This window comes from Melanostigma gelatinosum (assembly GCF_949748355.1).
Source record: "Melanostigma gelatinosum genome assembly, chromosome: 22".
NCBI lineage: Eukaryota > Metazoa > Chordata > Actinopteri > Perciformes > Zoarcidae > Melanostigma > Melanostigma gelatinosum.
This window is the reverse complement of record NC_136655.1, coordinates 13,720,005-13,739,215: the sequence shown is the minus strand read 5'-3', so window position 1 is coordinate 13,739,215 and position 19,211 is coordinate 13,720,005. Positions and strand designations below refer to the sequence as shown.

Below are 19,211 nucleotides of genomic sequence, written 5' to 3'. Positions count from 1 at the left end.
GACCGTGGCCTGGAGATAGGAAGGAGCTGTTCCTTTCACTGCCCTGTAGGCTAGCACCAGAGTCTTAAACTGGATGTGAACTCTTACAGGGAGCCAGTGTAGAGAACGGAGAAGGGAAGTTGTGTGGGAGAACTTGGGCCGATTGAACACCAGATGAGCTGCAGCTTTCTGGACAAGCTCCAGAGGTCTGATGGCCGACGCCGGCGCTCCGGCAAGTAGTGAGTTGCAGTAGTCCAGGCGGGAGATGACAAGAGCCTGGATGAGCACCTGCGCCGTCTCGTCAGTGAGGAAGGGGCGAATCCTCCTGCAATGTTTGCTGAGAATGACAGTTGGTTGTAAGAAAGAAGAGAAACCGCTCTGAAGTTCTTGACATCAGAGGGGTCAACTGATGGTTTCTTCAACCCATCAGTTTTTTCCATCTGAAGAGCTGCTTGTCCTACTTTGTAAATTAGCTTTTCCTTTTTTGTCAGTTTGGTGTGAAATTAGAGTTTTGTGTGAAGTTGGAGTAAGTTAAATGATTTTGTTAGCCCATGTTAATCCTGTCCAAATGGTTTTGGAAAGCCCTCAAATTTGACTGCAATAGCCAAGTGCTAACCCTGTGACTGTCCTTTCAGCCCAACAAAACAATACTACACAACCACTGAATGTTGCAAAAGACATCTCCAATATGTTCAACCTATTTGGCTGTCCCCTGCTGCTGGCCTGTATGTGCATCGAGCGCTACCTGGCTGTGATTAGACCTGTGCTGTACCTCAGAGTGAGGAAGTGGGAGTATGGAATGGCTGTTTCCGCTGTGGTGTGGGCGTTCACCTTGTGCTTCTGTCTCGCTTCAGGTAAGTGTTGGGTGAGAGTTCGGCATGTAAATCATGTTTAAGGATGAAAATGTGTTTTTTTTTTAATTGACTGATGAATTACAGAAAGCGACTTCCCTCCAAAGTCGAATTTAATGTTTTAAGTTGACATTTTCTCTTCCTTGTTTTTTTACAGGTTTAGTGCACAATTTAACTATCATGATGGTGCCTGTCTCCATCATCATCTCCTGCCTCTTCTGCCTAATGCTCGTCTGCCTTGGGGGTGTGATCTTCTCACTGCAGAAGCAAAGTCCTGCCCACACCACACATGGTAACCAAGCCCGCTCTTTGTCACTCCAAAAGAGACGGGCGGTAGATAACGTGTTGGTCGTGGTGGTGCTTGCAGTGATGGCTTACCTCCCCGTCCTGATGTTGGTTCCTGTGGTCTTTTACATATACTTTTCGGGAGATATCATAAAGGACATTTGTAATATTTTGGGAACAGCTTTGCTATCCCCCACATTTGGTATATTCATAGGCCCTCTGTTCTATCTCTCTAAAGCAAGACAGATGTGATGCCTTAGTGGAATACCTGTGAATGTGTGACATATTGTTTTATCTTTTTGTGAGCTGTTATAACTTAAACTATTGTAGCTACGGAAGATATGTAACTTTTAAATAACTCAACCGCACTTTGGGACACAAACACCAGTTTCAATCACCGATCTCCCGGTCCTTTGTTGTGTTTGCTCGACACAGCCACCTCCCTTTCCCTTCCACCTTTTTGGCTTTTTCGCGGGTTATTTGTACGCCAAGTAACTAGCCGGTGAGTAGCCGGCACCATAGTTTTGTCGCCTCAGCGTAACCGCGACGGTTTCATGGTAACACGTGAAGTTACATGTGAAAGCCTTCGATGATAATGTGCGGAAATGTCGTACTATTTATATACCTTCCTGAGATTGGGTTGAATAATCAAGTGAAGAATGGGCAAGAAGTTAGCCTTTTTTTGATAAACGTAAAAATAATTTATGTTGATGAAATAATGTAATGATATAATAGTAATTTTATGACTGAACTTGTTGAGCCTGACGTTGACTTCCTACACTAACCCACTTGAGCGAAATCTCTCTGTCAAACCTGGAACACACTGTCACTACTGTTGACCCACTTTTAAAGAAGGCCTCTTCAGGTCCCTCGGTTTTAAGTCATTTTAGACCCATCTCCAAGCTGCCATTTTTATCAAAGCTTTTAGAAAAGACTGTTTCCACTCAATTTGATTTATTTTATGAAGATCAATGAAATCTTTGAGAAATTTCAGTCAGGCTTTCGCTCTCTTCACAGCACTGAGACTGCTCTGGTCAAGCTCACCAATGACCTTCTGCTTGCAGCCGACACAGGCCTGCATTCCATTTGAATTCTTCTTGACCTCAGCTCGGCCTTTGCTGCAGTGGACCACAATGTCTTAATCAGCCGTCTGAAGAACTATGTTGGCATCAGTGATGTGGAGCTGGATTGGTTGATGTCTTATCTGTTGAACAGGTCATTTAATGTAATGTAATACTTGGAGATGCCTCCACTCGTCTGTGGTGTTCCTCAGGGCTCTATATAGGGTCCCCTGCTGTTGACCATGTACATGTTAGCACTTGGACACGTCAACATAATACGGAGTTTCATTGCTACGCAGATGATACCCAGTTGTACATCCCGGTTAAGCCTGGCTCCAGCACTGTTTCGTCCGACATTTCAAAACATTTAGTGTTGTAAACTTCATACCTCAATATGTAATACAGTTTAAATAGATATAGAATATTGTTATTATCTGTGGGTTTATCTGTGATAGTTTTGTTTTTTAATAAAGTTATGACCAGAAAAAAAAATCATACATTTGGATAAGCGGTTACAGATAATGAATGGATGTTATGGAGGTACAAATATAAGGAAAAAAGTACAATATCATCCGCATAATTCAGATTTTAGTCTCAAAAAAAGACATCTACTGTATCTCAATTATCTCTAATTGCTATGGCCAACATTTCTATTGTTAGTACAGATCTTAGCCTCCGTGAGAAGATAGACTACGATTCTATATTGGGCAACATCGTCGAGCAGCCTGCAAGCTCACACGATGCTTTCAAAATCAGTCTTCCTTTACAGATGAGCTTGAACGCATTTACATGTTATCTTCTTTTTGTGTGCATCAACACCCACGTTAAACCAATATGAACGAACAGCCATGTTTCTTAAAAATAAGACCTCAGTAGTATCTAATATTTTATAGGTGACATGACAGGGATTCATATTTCCTGCAGGTTTGATGTTAATGCATTGTGTAAAGGCCAACTACTCTTCAATAAATATTTTTTGAAATAAATAGTTTGTGCCCCTTGTTTGTCCCTCTTTACCTCCGCATTGTTTCACTGAGGGAAGACTTCATATATCTGATTAGCAACATAGGAGTTATGCACAAGATTCCTTCCTCTGGTAAAAACAACAGCTGCCCAACATGATGTGACAACATTGAAATTGTGGTAAAGACGAAATAGAACTTGGACCATTTATGAAAAATTGTTTTACTTTTAAAAGACTCCAACCTCCATTCCTCGGTACAGCAGATACATCAACGACAACTTTCACGTACAAATATCACAGCATGGCGTGTTCAATATGCTGTAGTGTCCATTACACATATATGGCTTTGACGGCAGCAGCGAACGCCGCCCAACAGTTTTGCTTATAAAGCCAAAGAGAGCACATAAGCGGTTGATTTACAATTGGACCTCGTCAGACACGACATGTGCTCAAGGCAACACAATCACAGTATGCTTTCAAGATTAGAGGAACCAGTGATATAACCAGAGTTTACAGGTGCCGCACACAGAGGCCCGTCAGAGTTTAAAAGTGAAAACACAGATGACTGGCATTTATCGGTTTACCCAAGTTAGGTCATGAGAAAATAAATAGCTTGGTGACGTGATGATTCCTGATCGTGGCCACAACCCGTGCTTATTTAAGGCCAATGAGGGGGTTAAACCCGTTCTCTCTGTTCTACCTCTCCACTGATGAGTTTTTCATTTTGCTCTTTGATTTTGACGACGAATGTAAAAAAAAAAAGAAACAACTGCATTGATCCAGAATAGCTGTTAGTGTGGGGATCTTCTGTTATAAGAGGCTGTTGCGGTAATGGGACATTCAGGCATAGATGGACTGCAACAGTATCGTCTCAATACAAATGCTGTGGCTAATTCATGTGCAGTGTAAGGCTGTTCACATAGTATGTTTGAGCCAACAGCAAGGATAAGACATGACACAACCAAAAAACATGTTGGCTTGTTATCCCATATCTTATGACAACCCATATGAGTTCAGTGCACAATAGATTACCTTCACAGTCCCGTCTCTGAAGTACAATAAATATGTGATCACAGTATAGGCATACTCGGGCTCACTCAATATGAAACCAGACACTTTACCTCAAAGAACGTGTTTTTCCCTGTACCAACAGTTCACAAAGTCAAGATTTCGCCTTGAAAACACATTTCTGCATTTGGTTTTGATAGCGTTAGCACTTACTCATAAAAGCTCTTAAAGCTGTTAGCAATTCAAGCTAGCTGGTGAAATTGTGTGCTGGTGGTGCCAGATGTCGGTCTCTTGTAATTTCTGTGGAAAAAACTTTAAATCAGACATGCTTTCTTATGAATTTCCAAACACAAAGACATTTGAATCATATAGAATTCTTTCAAAAGATACAGTTCATGTGGTTTGTTTGCTTGTGCGAGCTATAATCTTCCAAACGGAGGATAACTGGAACCCTGGTGGTGGTGGGTGTGTGGTGCGATGCCTGACGCATCTTCATTTTGGCAGATTTAATGAGTTTGTAATTCTCCATGAAGAGGAAAAGGGTTCCAGTTCTCACTGGGCACAATATCAAGAAAACATGACTTAACGTGTGCCCTTTAAAAAAACATGGAGCAATCAGACCATGTCCTGAGAGGCATGCAGGTCATCACTGGGTACCAAAGGTTTGGCAGATGTCAAGAGGTTTGAGGAGTTTCTCTAGCAGCACTGCACATGGCAGGAGTCTGATTCTCCTCCAGACCTCGGCCCCTCATGGGGGGCAAGCAGAGCGAGTCTGGGTTTAAGCTGAAGTGTCACTGAGGAAGACACTGAATCACCACAGGCTCCGGGTACAATTTAACCTCACATTCTTTGATGCGAGAGCCGGGGGGAGGGGGGGGCAACAAGGTGATCACAGTCACAATAATTCCCCTCAACCCTTGTTCGGCTCTCCTTTAAGTCCAACACGTCGCGGCCTATGGTACAAGTCCAGTGGGTTCAATTATGCTCAGTCGGGCCACAGAATGAACAAGTGAACGGCCGAGTTCTCTGCGAGAGGGCGTGAGAGCTTGAAGACCGGGCGTCCCTCTAGAAAGGCCAGTGTAACTCCTCGAAGTCCCCCGACTGACCCATGTTCACCTCCGTCTCCAGCAAGCTCATGATGACCGCCATGGCCGCCTCGTCGCTGCTGAAGCTGCTCAGGCCTGGCACCACCATGCTGTCCAAGTCCAGCTGGGACGGCTGGCCTGGGCGAAACAGAGCGAAGAAAGGAAAACTTTAGGGGGGGGGGGAATGCACGGACGTTGTGGGATATTGTTTTAAATGAACCCGTTGTAGTGTCGTAAAAATCGTGAAGGATTAAAGAGTTGAATTTCATGGAACATAGCTGGAGTTTCCTCCTCAGAGCTGTTGGATAACCTAATTGGATCACCTGCTGATTAAGGGCCTGCAGCTGTGAAATGTTGGGTGGGGTCAACAATACAAAGACTGCAGGAGTTTAATTGACAACATAAAGTGTCTAAAGGTCTTTTTGAAGCCTTCGGACAGGATTTTTGGGGGAGCGGCACATTTCTCCTTCTTTGCACAAATGTGGAGAGAAACTGGTAGTTCCTTCGGATTCATGAGTAGCCCGCTGACAGTACCTGAACTCTCAGAAGTTGCGCTGCCGGCGCTCGTTGCGGTCCTCGTTGCGGTCCTCGAGTCAGACTGGGACTGTGAGGAACTGCCTGCCGCCGCCGCCTCCTCTCTGCTGGACGCCTGGAAGTCGTGCGATGTCAAAGCACTGCACAGGGCCTTATGTTTCACCTTTCTCCACTGGAGCGTGGAATTAAACTCAGGAAAATAAGTTGTAGAAGTAGCCGCTGCCTTAATGTATAAATAACACACAGCATCATTAGCACAAACTGGCATATGTCAAAAATGGATTTCCATACAAATTCCATAGACATGCATTTGAATCAAACCTCCTTATGCCACTAAAATTGACAATAAAACAAAGAGGAAACACAGGACATGCCTCTGAAGTGTAATGACGTAGAGGTTTAAAGTCTCCGAATTTTTATTGTAAAATTTAAAAAGATAGTGTAATTTGCCTCATGGTAAAGAGGACTCACACTGGTGCTGGTTTGCGGGGAAGCCAGTGCACATTTCTCCTGGGCCGGGCCAAACGGACTAGAAGCTCTGGTTGATGGGGAGGAGTTCATCCTGTTTAGAAACAGGTCGGAACACAGCATGGGATCGGATTACTTTTGTGAAAATTCCATCTATTACCTAATTTAAATCCTATCACTATTTGATGTACACTACCCCAACATGCCACTTTTAACCCATTGCTCCGTAGGCTCTAAAAATATGTCATATATATATAGATATATACACATATCTATATCTATATATATATATATATATATATATATATATATATATATATAGATATATATATAGATATATACATATATATATATATATATATATATATCTATATATATATATATATATCTATATATATATATATATATATATATATATATATATATATATATATATATATATATATCTATATATATATATATATATATATATATATATATATCTATATATATATATATATATATATCTATATATATATATATATCTATATATATATATATAGATATATACACATATCTATATATATATATAGATATCTATATATATATATATAGATATATATATATCTATATATATATATATAGATATATACACATATCTATATCTATATATATATATATATATATATATATATATATATATATATATATATATATATATATATATATATATATATATATATATATATATATATATCTATCTATCTATCTATATATATATATATATATATATATATATATATAGATATATATATACACATATCTATCTATATATATATGAATATATATATATATATATATATATATACATATATATATACACATACATACATATATATATATATATATATATATATATATATATACATACATATATATACATATACATACATATATATATACATACATATACATATACATACATATATACATATACATACATACACACATACATACATACATACATACATACATACATACATACATACATACATACATACATACATACATACATACATACATACACACCTGTAGGAGTCCATGAGCTCATTTGCGATTTGGGTCCCTATGCTGCCCGCGAAGATCATTGTGCCCACACCGCTGGAAAGGCCGGGAATTATGGGTAACTGCTTTGTGTCCTCTGTGGAATAAGAAGACAGTAGAATCAACTGTTGTGTTTTTTAGTTTTTTGTTAAATCACACACACAAGAGATGAATACTGAATACACGGCATGCATTTCTTACCCTGAAGTGCTTTTGAGCCGCCTGCCTCCTCATCTTTTGTGTGACCACGCCCCCTGCTGGTGCAAAGGAGTATTTATGATGCTATTTAAGGCCATGAATAAACTGTACAGCTGTGCTAGGGCATCATGATGAGAAGCACAATGTGCGCATGAAATCAGCACACAAACAAAGCTTGTGGACAATCAGTGTCATGCAAATTGTACGAAGATCTTATTGTTGTTTTGCAGCTGTAAAACATGAGTGCAAAGCAACAGCTTCGTCCTCCGATTGTGAGACAGGAGACACTTGTCCACATCTTCACGGATGAATCAATACTTACGAGACGACCCTGTTTGAAGACACGATGAACTCGACTTCTTTGGTCCATGGATTTGTGAAACTAAACCACTGACTTTGGAGTGAAACGTAGGAGCCGTACTTCGTTTTGAACTTGTAGCACTGCGTCTCGATCTTCTCTTTGCTTCGAAGAACTGCTCAGAGATATGACACGGGTGTTACAACAGAAAACAGCACAGAGGGTCAATTTGTTGAGCTTCTCCACAACAGAACACACAAGTGCCGCGGTTTTTTAAAAACCCAGATATCTTGTTTTTTGGGGGTACACTCGTCTCAATTGAAATCGTATTTCGGGTTAAAGTTGCCAACTGCGGTTGCTTTCCATCACCTTGCCTGTGTTTCTCCGCGAGGTGCCGCAGGTCGTCCTGGTGGAAGTACTCGTAACAGGACGTGCCGAGAACTTCCTGCGGCAAATAACCGATGACTGTCGTGGCTCTGGGAAAAAGGAGAGGACGCAGAGGGAGTTCAGTTACTCTGGAGACGGAATGCTGAGCCTCTCCGCGTGTAACGTTCAGCAGTCACACATATGGGGAATTTAAATGATTCACTATACTTGTGGTATGAAGAGATTTTTATGCGATGCATAGCTCCTTCTGAGAAACAACGGCAAAGACTATAAGCAAGGATTATATGCACTGACAAAACTCTGGCTGCCAAAGAGGCCCTCCTCGCCACAACTCTGCCATTTCATTCTCAGCGGAACAAATCCATGACTCACGGCGGAGAGACAAATGGTTACTTGTGCAGATGGAGGGCGGGGCAACTCACTGTTGTTCTACAAAAGTGAACTTTCCGTCGATGGCACAGCGGGTGACGAACTCAGAGGGCTTGATGGTGACGTCTTTGGAAGGCTGGTTGGGCACGTGGGTGAGGAGGCGGCACACCGTCACCAGGCAGGTCAGGTTCGAGGTCTCCTTCTCGGCATCGCCCTCCGACTCCGGCTGGCTGCTCGGCCAACTCCGCATGTATCCGGTGCAGTGCAGGGTACAGTATTTGTAAGTGTCTGCGGGCACAAAAACAACAACTTTTGGATATTTGCACATGTCATTTTTTAGGTTTTGATTACCGTCTGCAAAATTGCACATTAATTCAATCAAACGGCTATCAAATGAAGGCTTACGCAAAAATAATCTTTAAAATAAAAATGTACAGTTCAAATTTGTTTTCTTTGACTAAATATATCAGGAGGGCCCCGATGTAAAAGAGCTGTGTATTTAGGGTCTGTTGTAGTGTTAACTTTTTAAAGGAATAAGACTGACGTTGCTTTATTTTTCCTCATTGGAAACGAATCGCATGACAAGACAATAATGTGTTAATACTCAATCAGCCCCAAGCCCATTCAGTCCAAACCAAAGATGGAAATATTTAACAATGGGTGGCAATATTTTGTTTCATTTTTTTTTTTAAAGCTAAAAAAAAAATGGCACTGTAGTTTCAACCAAACGTGACTCGAGCAGGAGTAAATAGTATATATATATATATATATATATATATATATATCTTAATAGTTCAGATAACAGACATGGCTCCAGCATCAGTGGTCAGCTAAGTCATCTAGGGTTGAACCGATATGAGATTGTGAAATGCAAATACATCTGGAGCTGATAGCTTCAATGTTATTGTCAATATTTGTCCATTTGCATGCCAAACACTCCCCCCCCCCCCAAAAAATTTGAAAAGCACGAGTATTTCCTGTGCAATTGTGTAGTTTAGAGAAGAGGAAAGCGTCTGAAATACAGACATCGGTTACAGATCAGCAGCAAACCTCACCCCTCTGGTATTTCACGTCGTAAAATGAGAATCCTTTGGAAGTACTCTGAAAAGTAGGCCACTCTTGGAGCAGCTAGTGGTCATGTGACCTGAAGGGAAGTGGCGGTTTTTCTGTCTCTATCTGTGCATATGTATCTAACAGATCGCTGTATTTTACAGTTACGTGGCTCCATAACATTGATCAGGAGTCCTACAACCTCATGGAGCAGCACTGAGCAGGTTCAGACGGAGGACACTGAATTGTTTTAGCTGATTAGCATCAGCAGTGTTTCATTCATGCTTCACAATGCAAACTGCAAACTGCAGCTGACCTGTCACGATAAATCCACTTCAAACAGGTGATCAGCGTGGCCGGTACGACCTCATTCTTCTTATTCTGCCGATACACATTTAAATGCCGCTCCTTGCATCACCCAAACCCTCCGACGAATGCGCTTTATTTTTGTTGTTCTATTTATATTTGATGTTGATGAATGCGTTCATTATGGGGAACTCGGAGCACAATCGTTGCTGCTGCATGGGTAAATGTTCAGTTCCTTTACTGAACTGACTTGTAGCTAAAAACCCACATTTCCCCGATGATCAGACCCACCTTTCTTTTTGGGGGTACAGGGCAGCACGTGTTTGTCCTCCTGCTTCCCCGCCACCCGACTGTGCTTCATCCGACAGAAGAAGGATCTCCGCGCCCCGGTGGACAAGTGGGGCGGCGTGACGGGGGCGTCCTCCTGCACCTGAACCCCGGCTGCACAGACAGATGACGTACAACGTTAGCCGTCGGCTTTTCTCACTCGTCTTCTACTCTTTCACGTGGTGTTTTTCAACTTCGGCCGTTTCTCCGACCCCGCAACAGACTTACTGGCAGCATCGAGGAGGCGTTGGCAAGGGTACTCCGAAGACGACAGCTGCTCCTTCACCTTGTTGATGTCTTTGGGGTGGATGAAATTGAACAAGCTCTGCCCAGTCAGCTCAAACTGCGAATGTAAAGGACACGCAGCCATTTAGACAACTTTAATATCGAGGTTTTTATTTACTTTGTCTTTGTTCACAGTCCAGCCACCAGTTGCTTGATTGTTGTCGTCACACCGCTCATTGTGTCGACATAGAGCGAATGCATTATGACTGTTAGGGAGTTGCTGCAGCGCGCTAAGTCCCTGAGATAACACGTGCTGCCCTGCAGGCGTGGTGTCAGGTTACTTCACAAGCTTTTCTTTGCTTATTGTCTCCATTCCTCTCTGCTTGTCTGCAAAGCTGGCAAATGTGGACAGGAATGTCGAGCAGGTGTGGCAGCCAATCCCCACTCTGACAAAAGTCTATACAGCTCAGAGATTGCTGGCCTCAGCTACACAAACAGCTGGGAAAGGCACATTAGTGCAAAAGAAACTGATTGTGTGCAAAGACCAAAAAACACACATGTAGAATATAAAAGGATTAAGTACAACACTATATTCCTTTTTACATAGAATTATTTAACTTAATGTTATATTTTCAGTTGTATTGTTGACTGGTCTGATACAATTTGACTACATTTTGTCAGTTTTGTGTCTCTATACACGCATGCCATTTTTTGCCTCATTCTGCAAATTGACATTCAAATGCGAAAAAGAAAAAGTCCAATTCGGGTACACCTAAGTTAAATGTTTGGCATCTCATTAAAGTAGTAAAGTAGCAGGATGGCCTGCTTTTTAATAATTGATGAGTGTGTGATGTAGAGGTGCAAACATACCCGGCTGAGGTTGAGGATCTTGGAGACGGACTCGGAGATGAACAGGACTTTAGCCCGGTCACAACTTACGATTAAGAGGAAACCATCCGCAGCCTGGGAGGAAGGTCGATAAATGGACATATCAATACACAGATAGATTGATGTAGCGATCCCACGGGACTAATCGGGGTCGTACACGAGTACCTACCCTGAGCAGAAGGTGCCTGAGGTCATCGTGAGGCAGGATTGAAGACTTGTGGGTGGTGTTTGTAAAGGCGCTGCTCGACCCAGCTGGAAACAAAAGGGGGAGAGAAGCTTTGAGATGGATCGGAATGGACATCGCTGACATTTTAAATAAAGCGGGTGGGTTCGGAGTTACCTTTGAGGACTTTCAGGTGCTGCACAGCCTTCCGCAGGACCGTGAGCTTGTCGAGTTTCCGAGCCATGGGCTGACAGGCGGGGATCATGGCAGCCAGCTCGTCGATGAGGTTGTTCATCTTATCCCTCCGCCGCTTCTCGATCTGTCGGTGAGGCTCCCTGCAGGCAGAAATCAGACATTTCGACCTACTGTGTCTATTTTGGGGGGGGGGGGGAATAATTACTTGGAGATCATAAAGCAATTATTTAAAAACGATGAAAGTCATTATAGTTGTTGTTTTTTGGTTTTAAACCGACTCACATTACACTGTAAATGAGACCAATCAAAGGCCACAAAGGCTTTTCAAGACACAGACGGCACAATCATTTCATGTCAAAATAGAATTACCTGAAGCATTGGATTTTGACTTGCTGATCCTCTTCCTCAGATCTACAAACAAATGGGATCAAAAATGTAATTCCTTCACCGGTGTTCTCTCATAAGACAGCGTGTGAACGACGCCCCGAGGTGAGCGTGTACCTGCTGAGGTCGTCGTCGTCATCGTCATCATCCAATTGGAGGTCGACGCTGTGCCTGTGAGAGGGGACATATTTCTGGTCAGTAAACAATAAGAGGAATGCATGCATTGTACAGTACAGTGTGTATTTTTCTCTCTTGCTGTGCACGGGTGCCTGACCTCTCCACGTCTCCCTTCCGTTTCCTTGGCAACTCGACAGCTGGCAGCGAGGAGCCTGCTTGGTTGGGGCCTTCCTCCTCTGCAGCGAGATCTGATACGTGAAAACAAACCACCGCGGAGATGTGAGGGACTGCGTGCGAATGAGTCAACCTTGAGAGAGCTCTGTGGCGCTGGCTTGTCGGGTGCCTTATTAATAATTCACCATGAATGAATGTGTGAACAGGACCTGCATCTGCCGCTGGGGTTTGTTGGGTTTGCTGCTCAGAGAGAATAACGAGAATTAGTCAAGACAAGAGTGAAGCGGATTCCGTTTCTTGTTAAGTGCAAATGCCTTGAACAGAAAATGAATTGTTACTTTTACTTTTCAAATGGCCTTAAATGCAGAAGTAAATACAAAAATGTGTATATATTCATAAGCTGGTTGGATAACAGATTGCCAACATGGAAAACTGTGTGTCAACAACAAAGTCAATGCACCATGCTATGGCAGATATATTGGGCTAATTACTGGCAACAGTGGCACCCAATCTGGTTGGCGGTTTTATAATTATTTATAAGTAATGATAGGAGTGAACGTTACTTTAATAAATAGAGTATTAAAACCAGTTATATTGGACTGTTCAGGGCTCAACAATAAGACTTGCATGGGGCCAGTAAAATGCCACATGTCTAGTAAAGCCTTCAATATATTGTATTGCTGTTTTGCCTAAAGCAACAGATCCAAAGAATGTGGAAGCAAATGAAGGGCAGAATTTACATATTGTGAAATACCACTGAATTTATAGACGTTTTAATTTGAAAACCATATATTTGAATTTATGTTTTTAGTGCGGAAGACTTACATTTTCTAAATCAGTGAATCCTAAAGAGTGTACTTAAAATGAATAATTAAATATTTATAAATTGCAGAATCCTAATAATAAATCTAAAAGAGGGGAATTCAATGTGTTTCAATGCAGTCGTATTTGAATTTCAAAATAAAGTCAGTTATGGTCACATTTCACAAATAGGTCAACATAAGTTGCTTATATAATAATAATAATAATAATAATTTGTATTAATATTAACGTTTACCATCATATTTAGTTTTTATTATTTCTTTATTTTAGGCACTCATCCAACTGTTTTTTTTAATGTATTTTACTATTGACAGTCAGCATTAACCATACTATTAATCACTGGCCTTGCTTTGCTTCCATAAAAGTCCTACAAAGCAGCCATGCGCATAGATCTGCATCTGTCAATCCTAATGTTTATGGATGCTTGATGTGGCTGTTTGTCTTATTGTGGGATGGCTTTGTTACAACCTGAGCAGAATCCATCAATATTTCAAAGTGTTTTTGTCCTCAAAAGCCCAACTTTCTTCTTTTGTGAGCAAACAATCAATGACTCATGAATGTGTTTACAGTTGGGGGGGGGGGGTTAATTATTTGAAAGAAAGGCTCTCACTCACTCAGGAATGCTGGTCTAAATGCTGAAAGACTTAAAGGCCCATGCCTGCCAGAAACATTTCTGAGAGCATGACTGACAGAATTCCTCCCTTCCATCTCTCTCGTCTCTCGCCAAACCAACTCTCCCCCCCCCCCACACACACACACACACACACACACATTAAAGGCCTTGGCTCGGCCTTGCTCTATTGTCATCCTTTCTTTCTGCGTGTGCGCTGGCTGACAGTTGCCATTGAAGCTCTTGGCTGTGTCCGTTTGAAGGCTCGTGAGAGTGAATCATATCGTTTGCATGAAGCAGTATCACTGACCTACTTCCCGCTCAGGACTACCAGACTTTAAATTGTGACATTTACATTTCAACGTGACTGTTGATTGTGACTGCCCCGCATTCTCCTGCTTTTTCCTCACGTATGATACGACCTGATACAAAAAGAAATGAACACAGATTTGAGCTGAGCAGATGAGCTGCGATGCCGAAATTATTATTTGTATTTTTCAAGCTATCCTCAACTTTTGCACAGCGATGCATGAATAACACTTCAACAGTGACCCTTTCCACGGGGTCAAAAGTCAAACACAGCTAGCTTTGACCAAAATTGGAACGTGGACCAGACGCATTGCCAGCTCTCCGTTCTGCCGACCGCACCTCTTCCGCAGTGATGCTGCACAACACGCCGCCGCCTCTACCGTCACAGCTTTTCCTGTCTCCTTATTAGTGAGTGGATGACACAGCATATTACTGAAACGTGGATGGACAGGAGCGTAAGAAACTCTGTATGGCTGCGTGGTGCGATGGGTGCGCGAACGATGTGACCTACATGCATTTCCTAACAAGTGTACATTTCATTCCACTGGAATAACATTAATGTTTGTGATAGTGGAAAGTAGAGTATGACCAGCTTTTAATTATAGACTTGATCTATAGCCAGGAAAAGTATGCAAGAACGCCAGGGAGTGCAATGCCCTGAGTTGATGCAATACAAACCAGTACAAAGCTAATTCAGCAATAAAAAGTCAAGATTATAAAATGGCCAATAAATGCCAGACAACTGCCAAACTAACTTCACAGTGGAAAGCATAAAAACTATCTTGCCAATATACATACACACGTACATACGTTTCTATATGTACATATATATTATATTTATATATATATATATATATATATATATATAAACACAGCATTTATCACCTGTGACTCAAACAGTCAGCCTGCACAGTGTTTTTCTAAAGGATGGATAGGCTGCACACAGCTATTGTGCAAAACCGTTCCGACTCAAGCACGCGAGATGCTTCCTTTTGTTGATATTCAGCACCGGATGGCTGTGTCAAGGCCACAGTTTCAAGATCCATCAACACAGCACCTCCATTTGTGTTCTATTCCAAAATGCAATATCACATAACCTCTGTCTAGACTTTTCATTTTCAGAAAAACTGGAATAAGATATTTTGATAAGCGTGTCGCTGGAACTGAAGGAATAGATTAATGACATTACAACACCTCATAATGATTTATATTCATATTGTAGGCTATTAAACTGCTACATAGGGTCTTTCAATGTGTATGGCCCACTAAATAATATGTTCTGGTAGGATACTTTAAAGCGCCTTCGCTACTTCATAGAGTCTAGTTTCGTTGAATGATTGATGAATGATCTTGTGATGGCGTCAAGACGTTTTGACAGCGGACATCGCTGTATTGTTTACCGGTCTACCTCCCTCTGCTGCACAGTGAAGGCAGCGCTGCTCTACTGATCTACTGACCCAATTTTGAAAGAAGCTGCGAGAGAAAAAAAACGGAACCTCGTGGAACCACGTGACAAGCTAAGCTCCCAAAGGACGGTCTTGGTCAAGTTGGGCAAATAAAAAATACCGGTTAATGGAAGAGAGTGGCGATAGAAAATAAATACGGTTAAGCCTTACAAAAATGTTATATATTTTATTAATATTAGGGTATTAGGGTGAAATAGTCACCACGAGGTTTACCCTCCCGAGCAGGAACAAAGCCCACCGTCCGCGCGCGTCCAATCGGAGACGAGCACGTTTATACGGAATAATGAATGCACGAGGCTTCGACCGTAGCGACATCACGCGCGGCACGGTCATCCAATCGGTATTTTCGAGCACAGCACGTTATGAGGCAGGTTTCCTCGGTGCGCCACTCCTCCGTGCACCCGGTGCTGCGGATAGTCACCGTGACATTTAGCTGGTAGCGTCGGCTAGGTGGTGTCGTTATAAGTCGCTTCTGACAGCAACGTCGGTCGCTTCAATGTCACAAAGTTGAGCTGAAGTAAAGTTAAACACAATAAGTACAAATAGTACTTTCTGGAAGCAGTCTCCGCAGCTTTAGTTGTTCTATTTGTCAAATGAAGCTCCAAAAGCCATTGTTCCTCTCCGGTCACTGGTAATACTCGTGACGTTTAGCGAGCTTCAGTGCACACAATAATGGCTGTCGTCCACTAGCGACCCGTCCCATGGCACCTACCTGCCTGCCTGTCCGCCGTCCCGTCGGAGCCGCCGGCCGACATGCCTATAGACTGGAGGCGGTGTGCCCGGTGTTGACTGCGGAGCGCCGCATGCGGAGCCACCAGCTGTAGTAGTAACGGAGGAGCGGGAGCTGCAGAGAACCGGGTGTTGTATAATTGACTTAAATTTCTCCTCAACCGCCTCCTCCCGTATATGTTTTTTTATGTAGCAGGTGGGGTGGGGGGCAGAAAACATGAGGGATGGGTGAGAACGGACCACCCATGTCTAGGAAACAAGGAAACGTTCACACTTGTCTCCTCCTTCATCGTCTTTTTTATGCCCTTGTTTACTTGACAGTTCACACGACGTTTCGCTAGGACAGCTGCTATGCACTCATTTCAGCTGGTCGCACTCATGAATCAGCATCCTTATCATTTAAAAATAAAAGGGGGGAAAAAAACATGTGAAATGTGTTTTTTATTTATTTGTATTCAATGAACTGGTTGACCTAGTTTCGATGAACTGGTTGACCTAGTTTCTCTGCATGAACCTGGATGACCTTTGCACAATTATGTACGCTGCTTTAAATGTATGGTTTCAGAATAGTCTGGGATGTATTTGTATTATTGTATGCATTTTTGTGCGTTTTCATTTTTCCGTTATAAAACATAAACATACAAATGTGACTGTTTTTACAGAATGTTCAAGGATATGTATTTAAGGTCGTATATCATAACTCGCATTCAATGACTGATCTAAGAAGGGATGGTCGAACTGGGCCGTCAGGGTTGGAATGATACCGTGACAACGCTGATCTAATAATCCGATTCATTTCTAATGCACGCCCTGCACCGACGGTGGTGAGAGATTGATTATTCTGTGTCACGCGAGTGTCACCGATCCGACTTCGCTGCTCTCTCGCTTTCCCAGAAACAGAGCGGTGACAGGGAGGAGGTCTCACTCTGTCATTGTTTCCTAGTATGTGTTTCCATGTATGCGTGCGCATACATGTAATTTGACTCCGTACACATTGCTCTCATCGTACATACATACATAGAATATACAATAAACAAGAGAAATATAAAAACAAGGACAACAAAGTACAACATAGAAACTAAGCATAAACATTTAAGTACTATGTACAATATAAATATATATCGAAGAATATATATGAGCATAAAGAACATAATGGACAATGGATTTGGGATATTAGTGCAGAAGGTGGTAATAGTGCAAATGAAGATGCAATATGTCTGATTAATTGTTCATCAGAGTGACGGCCAGTGGAAAGAAGCTGTTCCTGTGGCTGGTGGTTTTGGCGTGCAGTGCCCTGTAGCGTCTACCAGAGGGGAGGAGCTGGAACAGCTTGTGTCCAGGGTGTGAAGGGTCTGCAGTGATTTTCCAGCCCATTTCCTGACTCTGGAGGTGTACAAGTCCAGGATGGGGGGCAGACTGGAACCAAGGATCCTCTCTGAGACCTGACAATCCATTGTAGTCTGTTTCTGTCCTGTTTGGTGGCCGATCCAAACCACTCAGTGATAGAGGAGCAGAGAACAGACTGGATGATGGTGGAGTAGAACAGGATCAGCAGCTCCTGGGACAGTTTCAACTTCCTGAGCTGGCGCAGGAAGTACAGCCTCTGCTGGGCCTTTTTCATGATGTGTTGATGTTGGGGGGCCCACTTTAGTTCCTGGGGGATTGTGGATCCCAGAAACCTGAAGGTCTCCACAGCAGACACAGTGTTGTTGAGTATGGTGAGAGGGGGGGGGCTCCTCCTGAAGTCTACTTGTGGGTAAACCGCATAGACTGTACATAAGAAGGTACACTGTGGCATAAAAATAACCACATGGAAATAAACACGGTGTGATGTTTCGTATGCAAGTTTGATATGAGGACACTATTTGAATTGTATTCTGTTTGAATAGCATTAAAGATATGCTTTTAAGACACAAACATACCCTGAATAATTATCTGTGTCTGATATGGTCCTTCCACACAAAATACAAATGAAATTACAAAGTACAAAACTGTTAAAATGGCATCCTCTACTTCAGTAAAGGTTTTTGTCCCCATGGCGACGTGGACTTCCTTCATACATGATATCAAGTTATATACAATACTGATAATGGGACGATCTTGCTGCGTTTTACATCAATATATTTATCATATGTGATAGAAAATGTTAGTGTGCTAGTACATTTCCACTGATTTAGTATATGTGCCTTCCTCACTAACAAAACTATATGTGACATATGATTGTGTACTGAGGAGTGGTAACAGGACCATATGGGGTGTCTCTGTGCTTTGATAAGGGGAAGTAACCAAATGGGGGTTGCAGTTTAACCAGAGTGTTTAGGTGTGAAGATTCCCAGGGATAATCACAGGTAACAAAGACATGTCTGTGTGACAAGGCTCAGAAGAGGAAGGAGATGACTGGAGGTGTCAATGGGGAGCTTGAAACTGCTGATCAATGCAAATACCTGATGTCTGTGAATTTCTAAAACACAACATCAATCGATGTCAAAAGCGACTAAAGAAGTAAAAGTAGGCTACTTTTGGGAAGTATTTCAATGGTGTCCTCAGTTTTAAAAAAGTCAAAGTGACACGTCTTTTCCAATACTTGACGATCTTCGGCTCTCACCTACATAGTGTAATTCCAGGACTTTGCACGAGACTTTACATAAGACAGAAGGCTCCACGTGCCAACGAGAAACATGTTGACCTATATAGTATATAACTCGACGGTCACGTAGCGAAAGTTAGCTCGGTAACCCATTTTAAAAACCGTATGCAGATGAATTACAGTCCCCGTGCATTTGACCAACCCGGAAACGTCGTAAGTGGACAGGAAACACGAAAAACGTCGCTCTGAGAAACTTTCAGGGGGATATTAGAACTATTTGAGGCAGTAG

General features: G+C 42.2%; 2 protein-coding genes across 2 annotated transcripts; one reads left to right on the top strand and one right to left on the bottom strand.

Annotated features, from left to right (window-relative positions):
* Positions 1-667: 667 nt before the first annotated feature.
* LOC306796122 (uncharacterized protein) lies at positions 668-2,205 on the top strand (the record flags this gene model as incomplete). The annotated part of the gene is made up of 3 exons (XM_079294897.1): positions 668-833; positions 988-1,222; positions 2,133-2,205. The coding sequence occupies 3 exons, from the start codon at positions 668-670 to the stop codon at positions 2,203-2,205; spliced, it is 474 nt and encodes a 157-aa protein (XP_079151023.1).
* Positions 2,206-3,381: 1,176 nt separating this feature from the next.
* LOC306796020 (basic helix-loop-helix ARNT-like protein 2) lies at positions 3,382-16,564 on the bottom strand. Its single transcript, XM_079294787.1, has 17 exons — positions 16,319-16,564; positions 12,383-12,473; positions 12,226-12,279; positions 12,094-12,135; positions 11,707-11,864; positions 11,536-11,618; positions 11,349-11,441; positions 10,482-10,596; positions 10,218-10,367; positions 8,624-8,858; positions 8,184-8,290; positions 7,839-7,989; positions 7,520-7,572; positions 7,304-7,415; positions 6,239-6,329; positions 5,768-5,990; positions 3,382-5,371 (listed from the first exon to the last, which is right to left on the bottom strand). The coding sequence occupies exons 1-17, from the start codon at positions 16,359-16,361 to the stop codon at positions 5,214-5,216; spliced, it is 1,959 nt and encodes a 652-aa protein (XP_079150913.1). The 5' UTR covers positions 16,362-16,564; the 3' UTR covers positions 3,382-5,213.
* Positions 16,565-19,211: the final 2,647 nt, after the last annotated feature.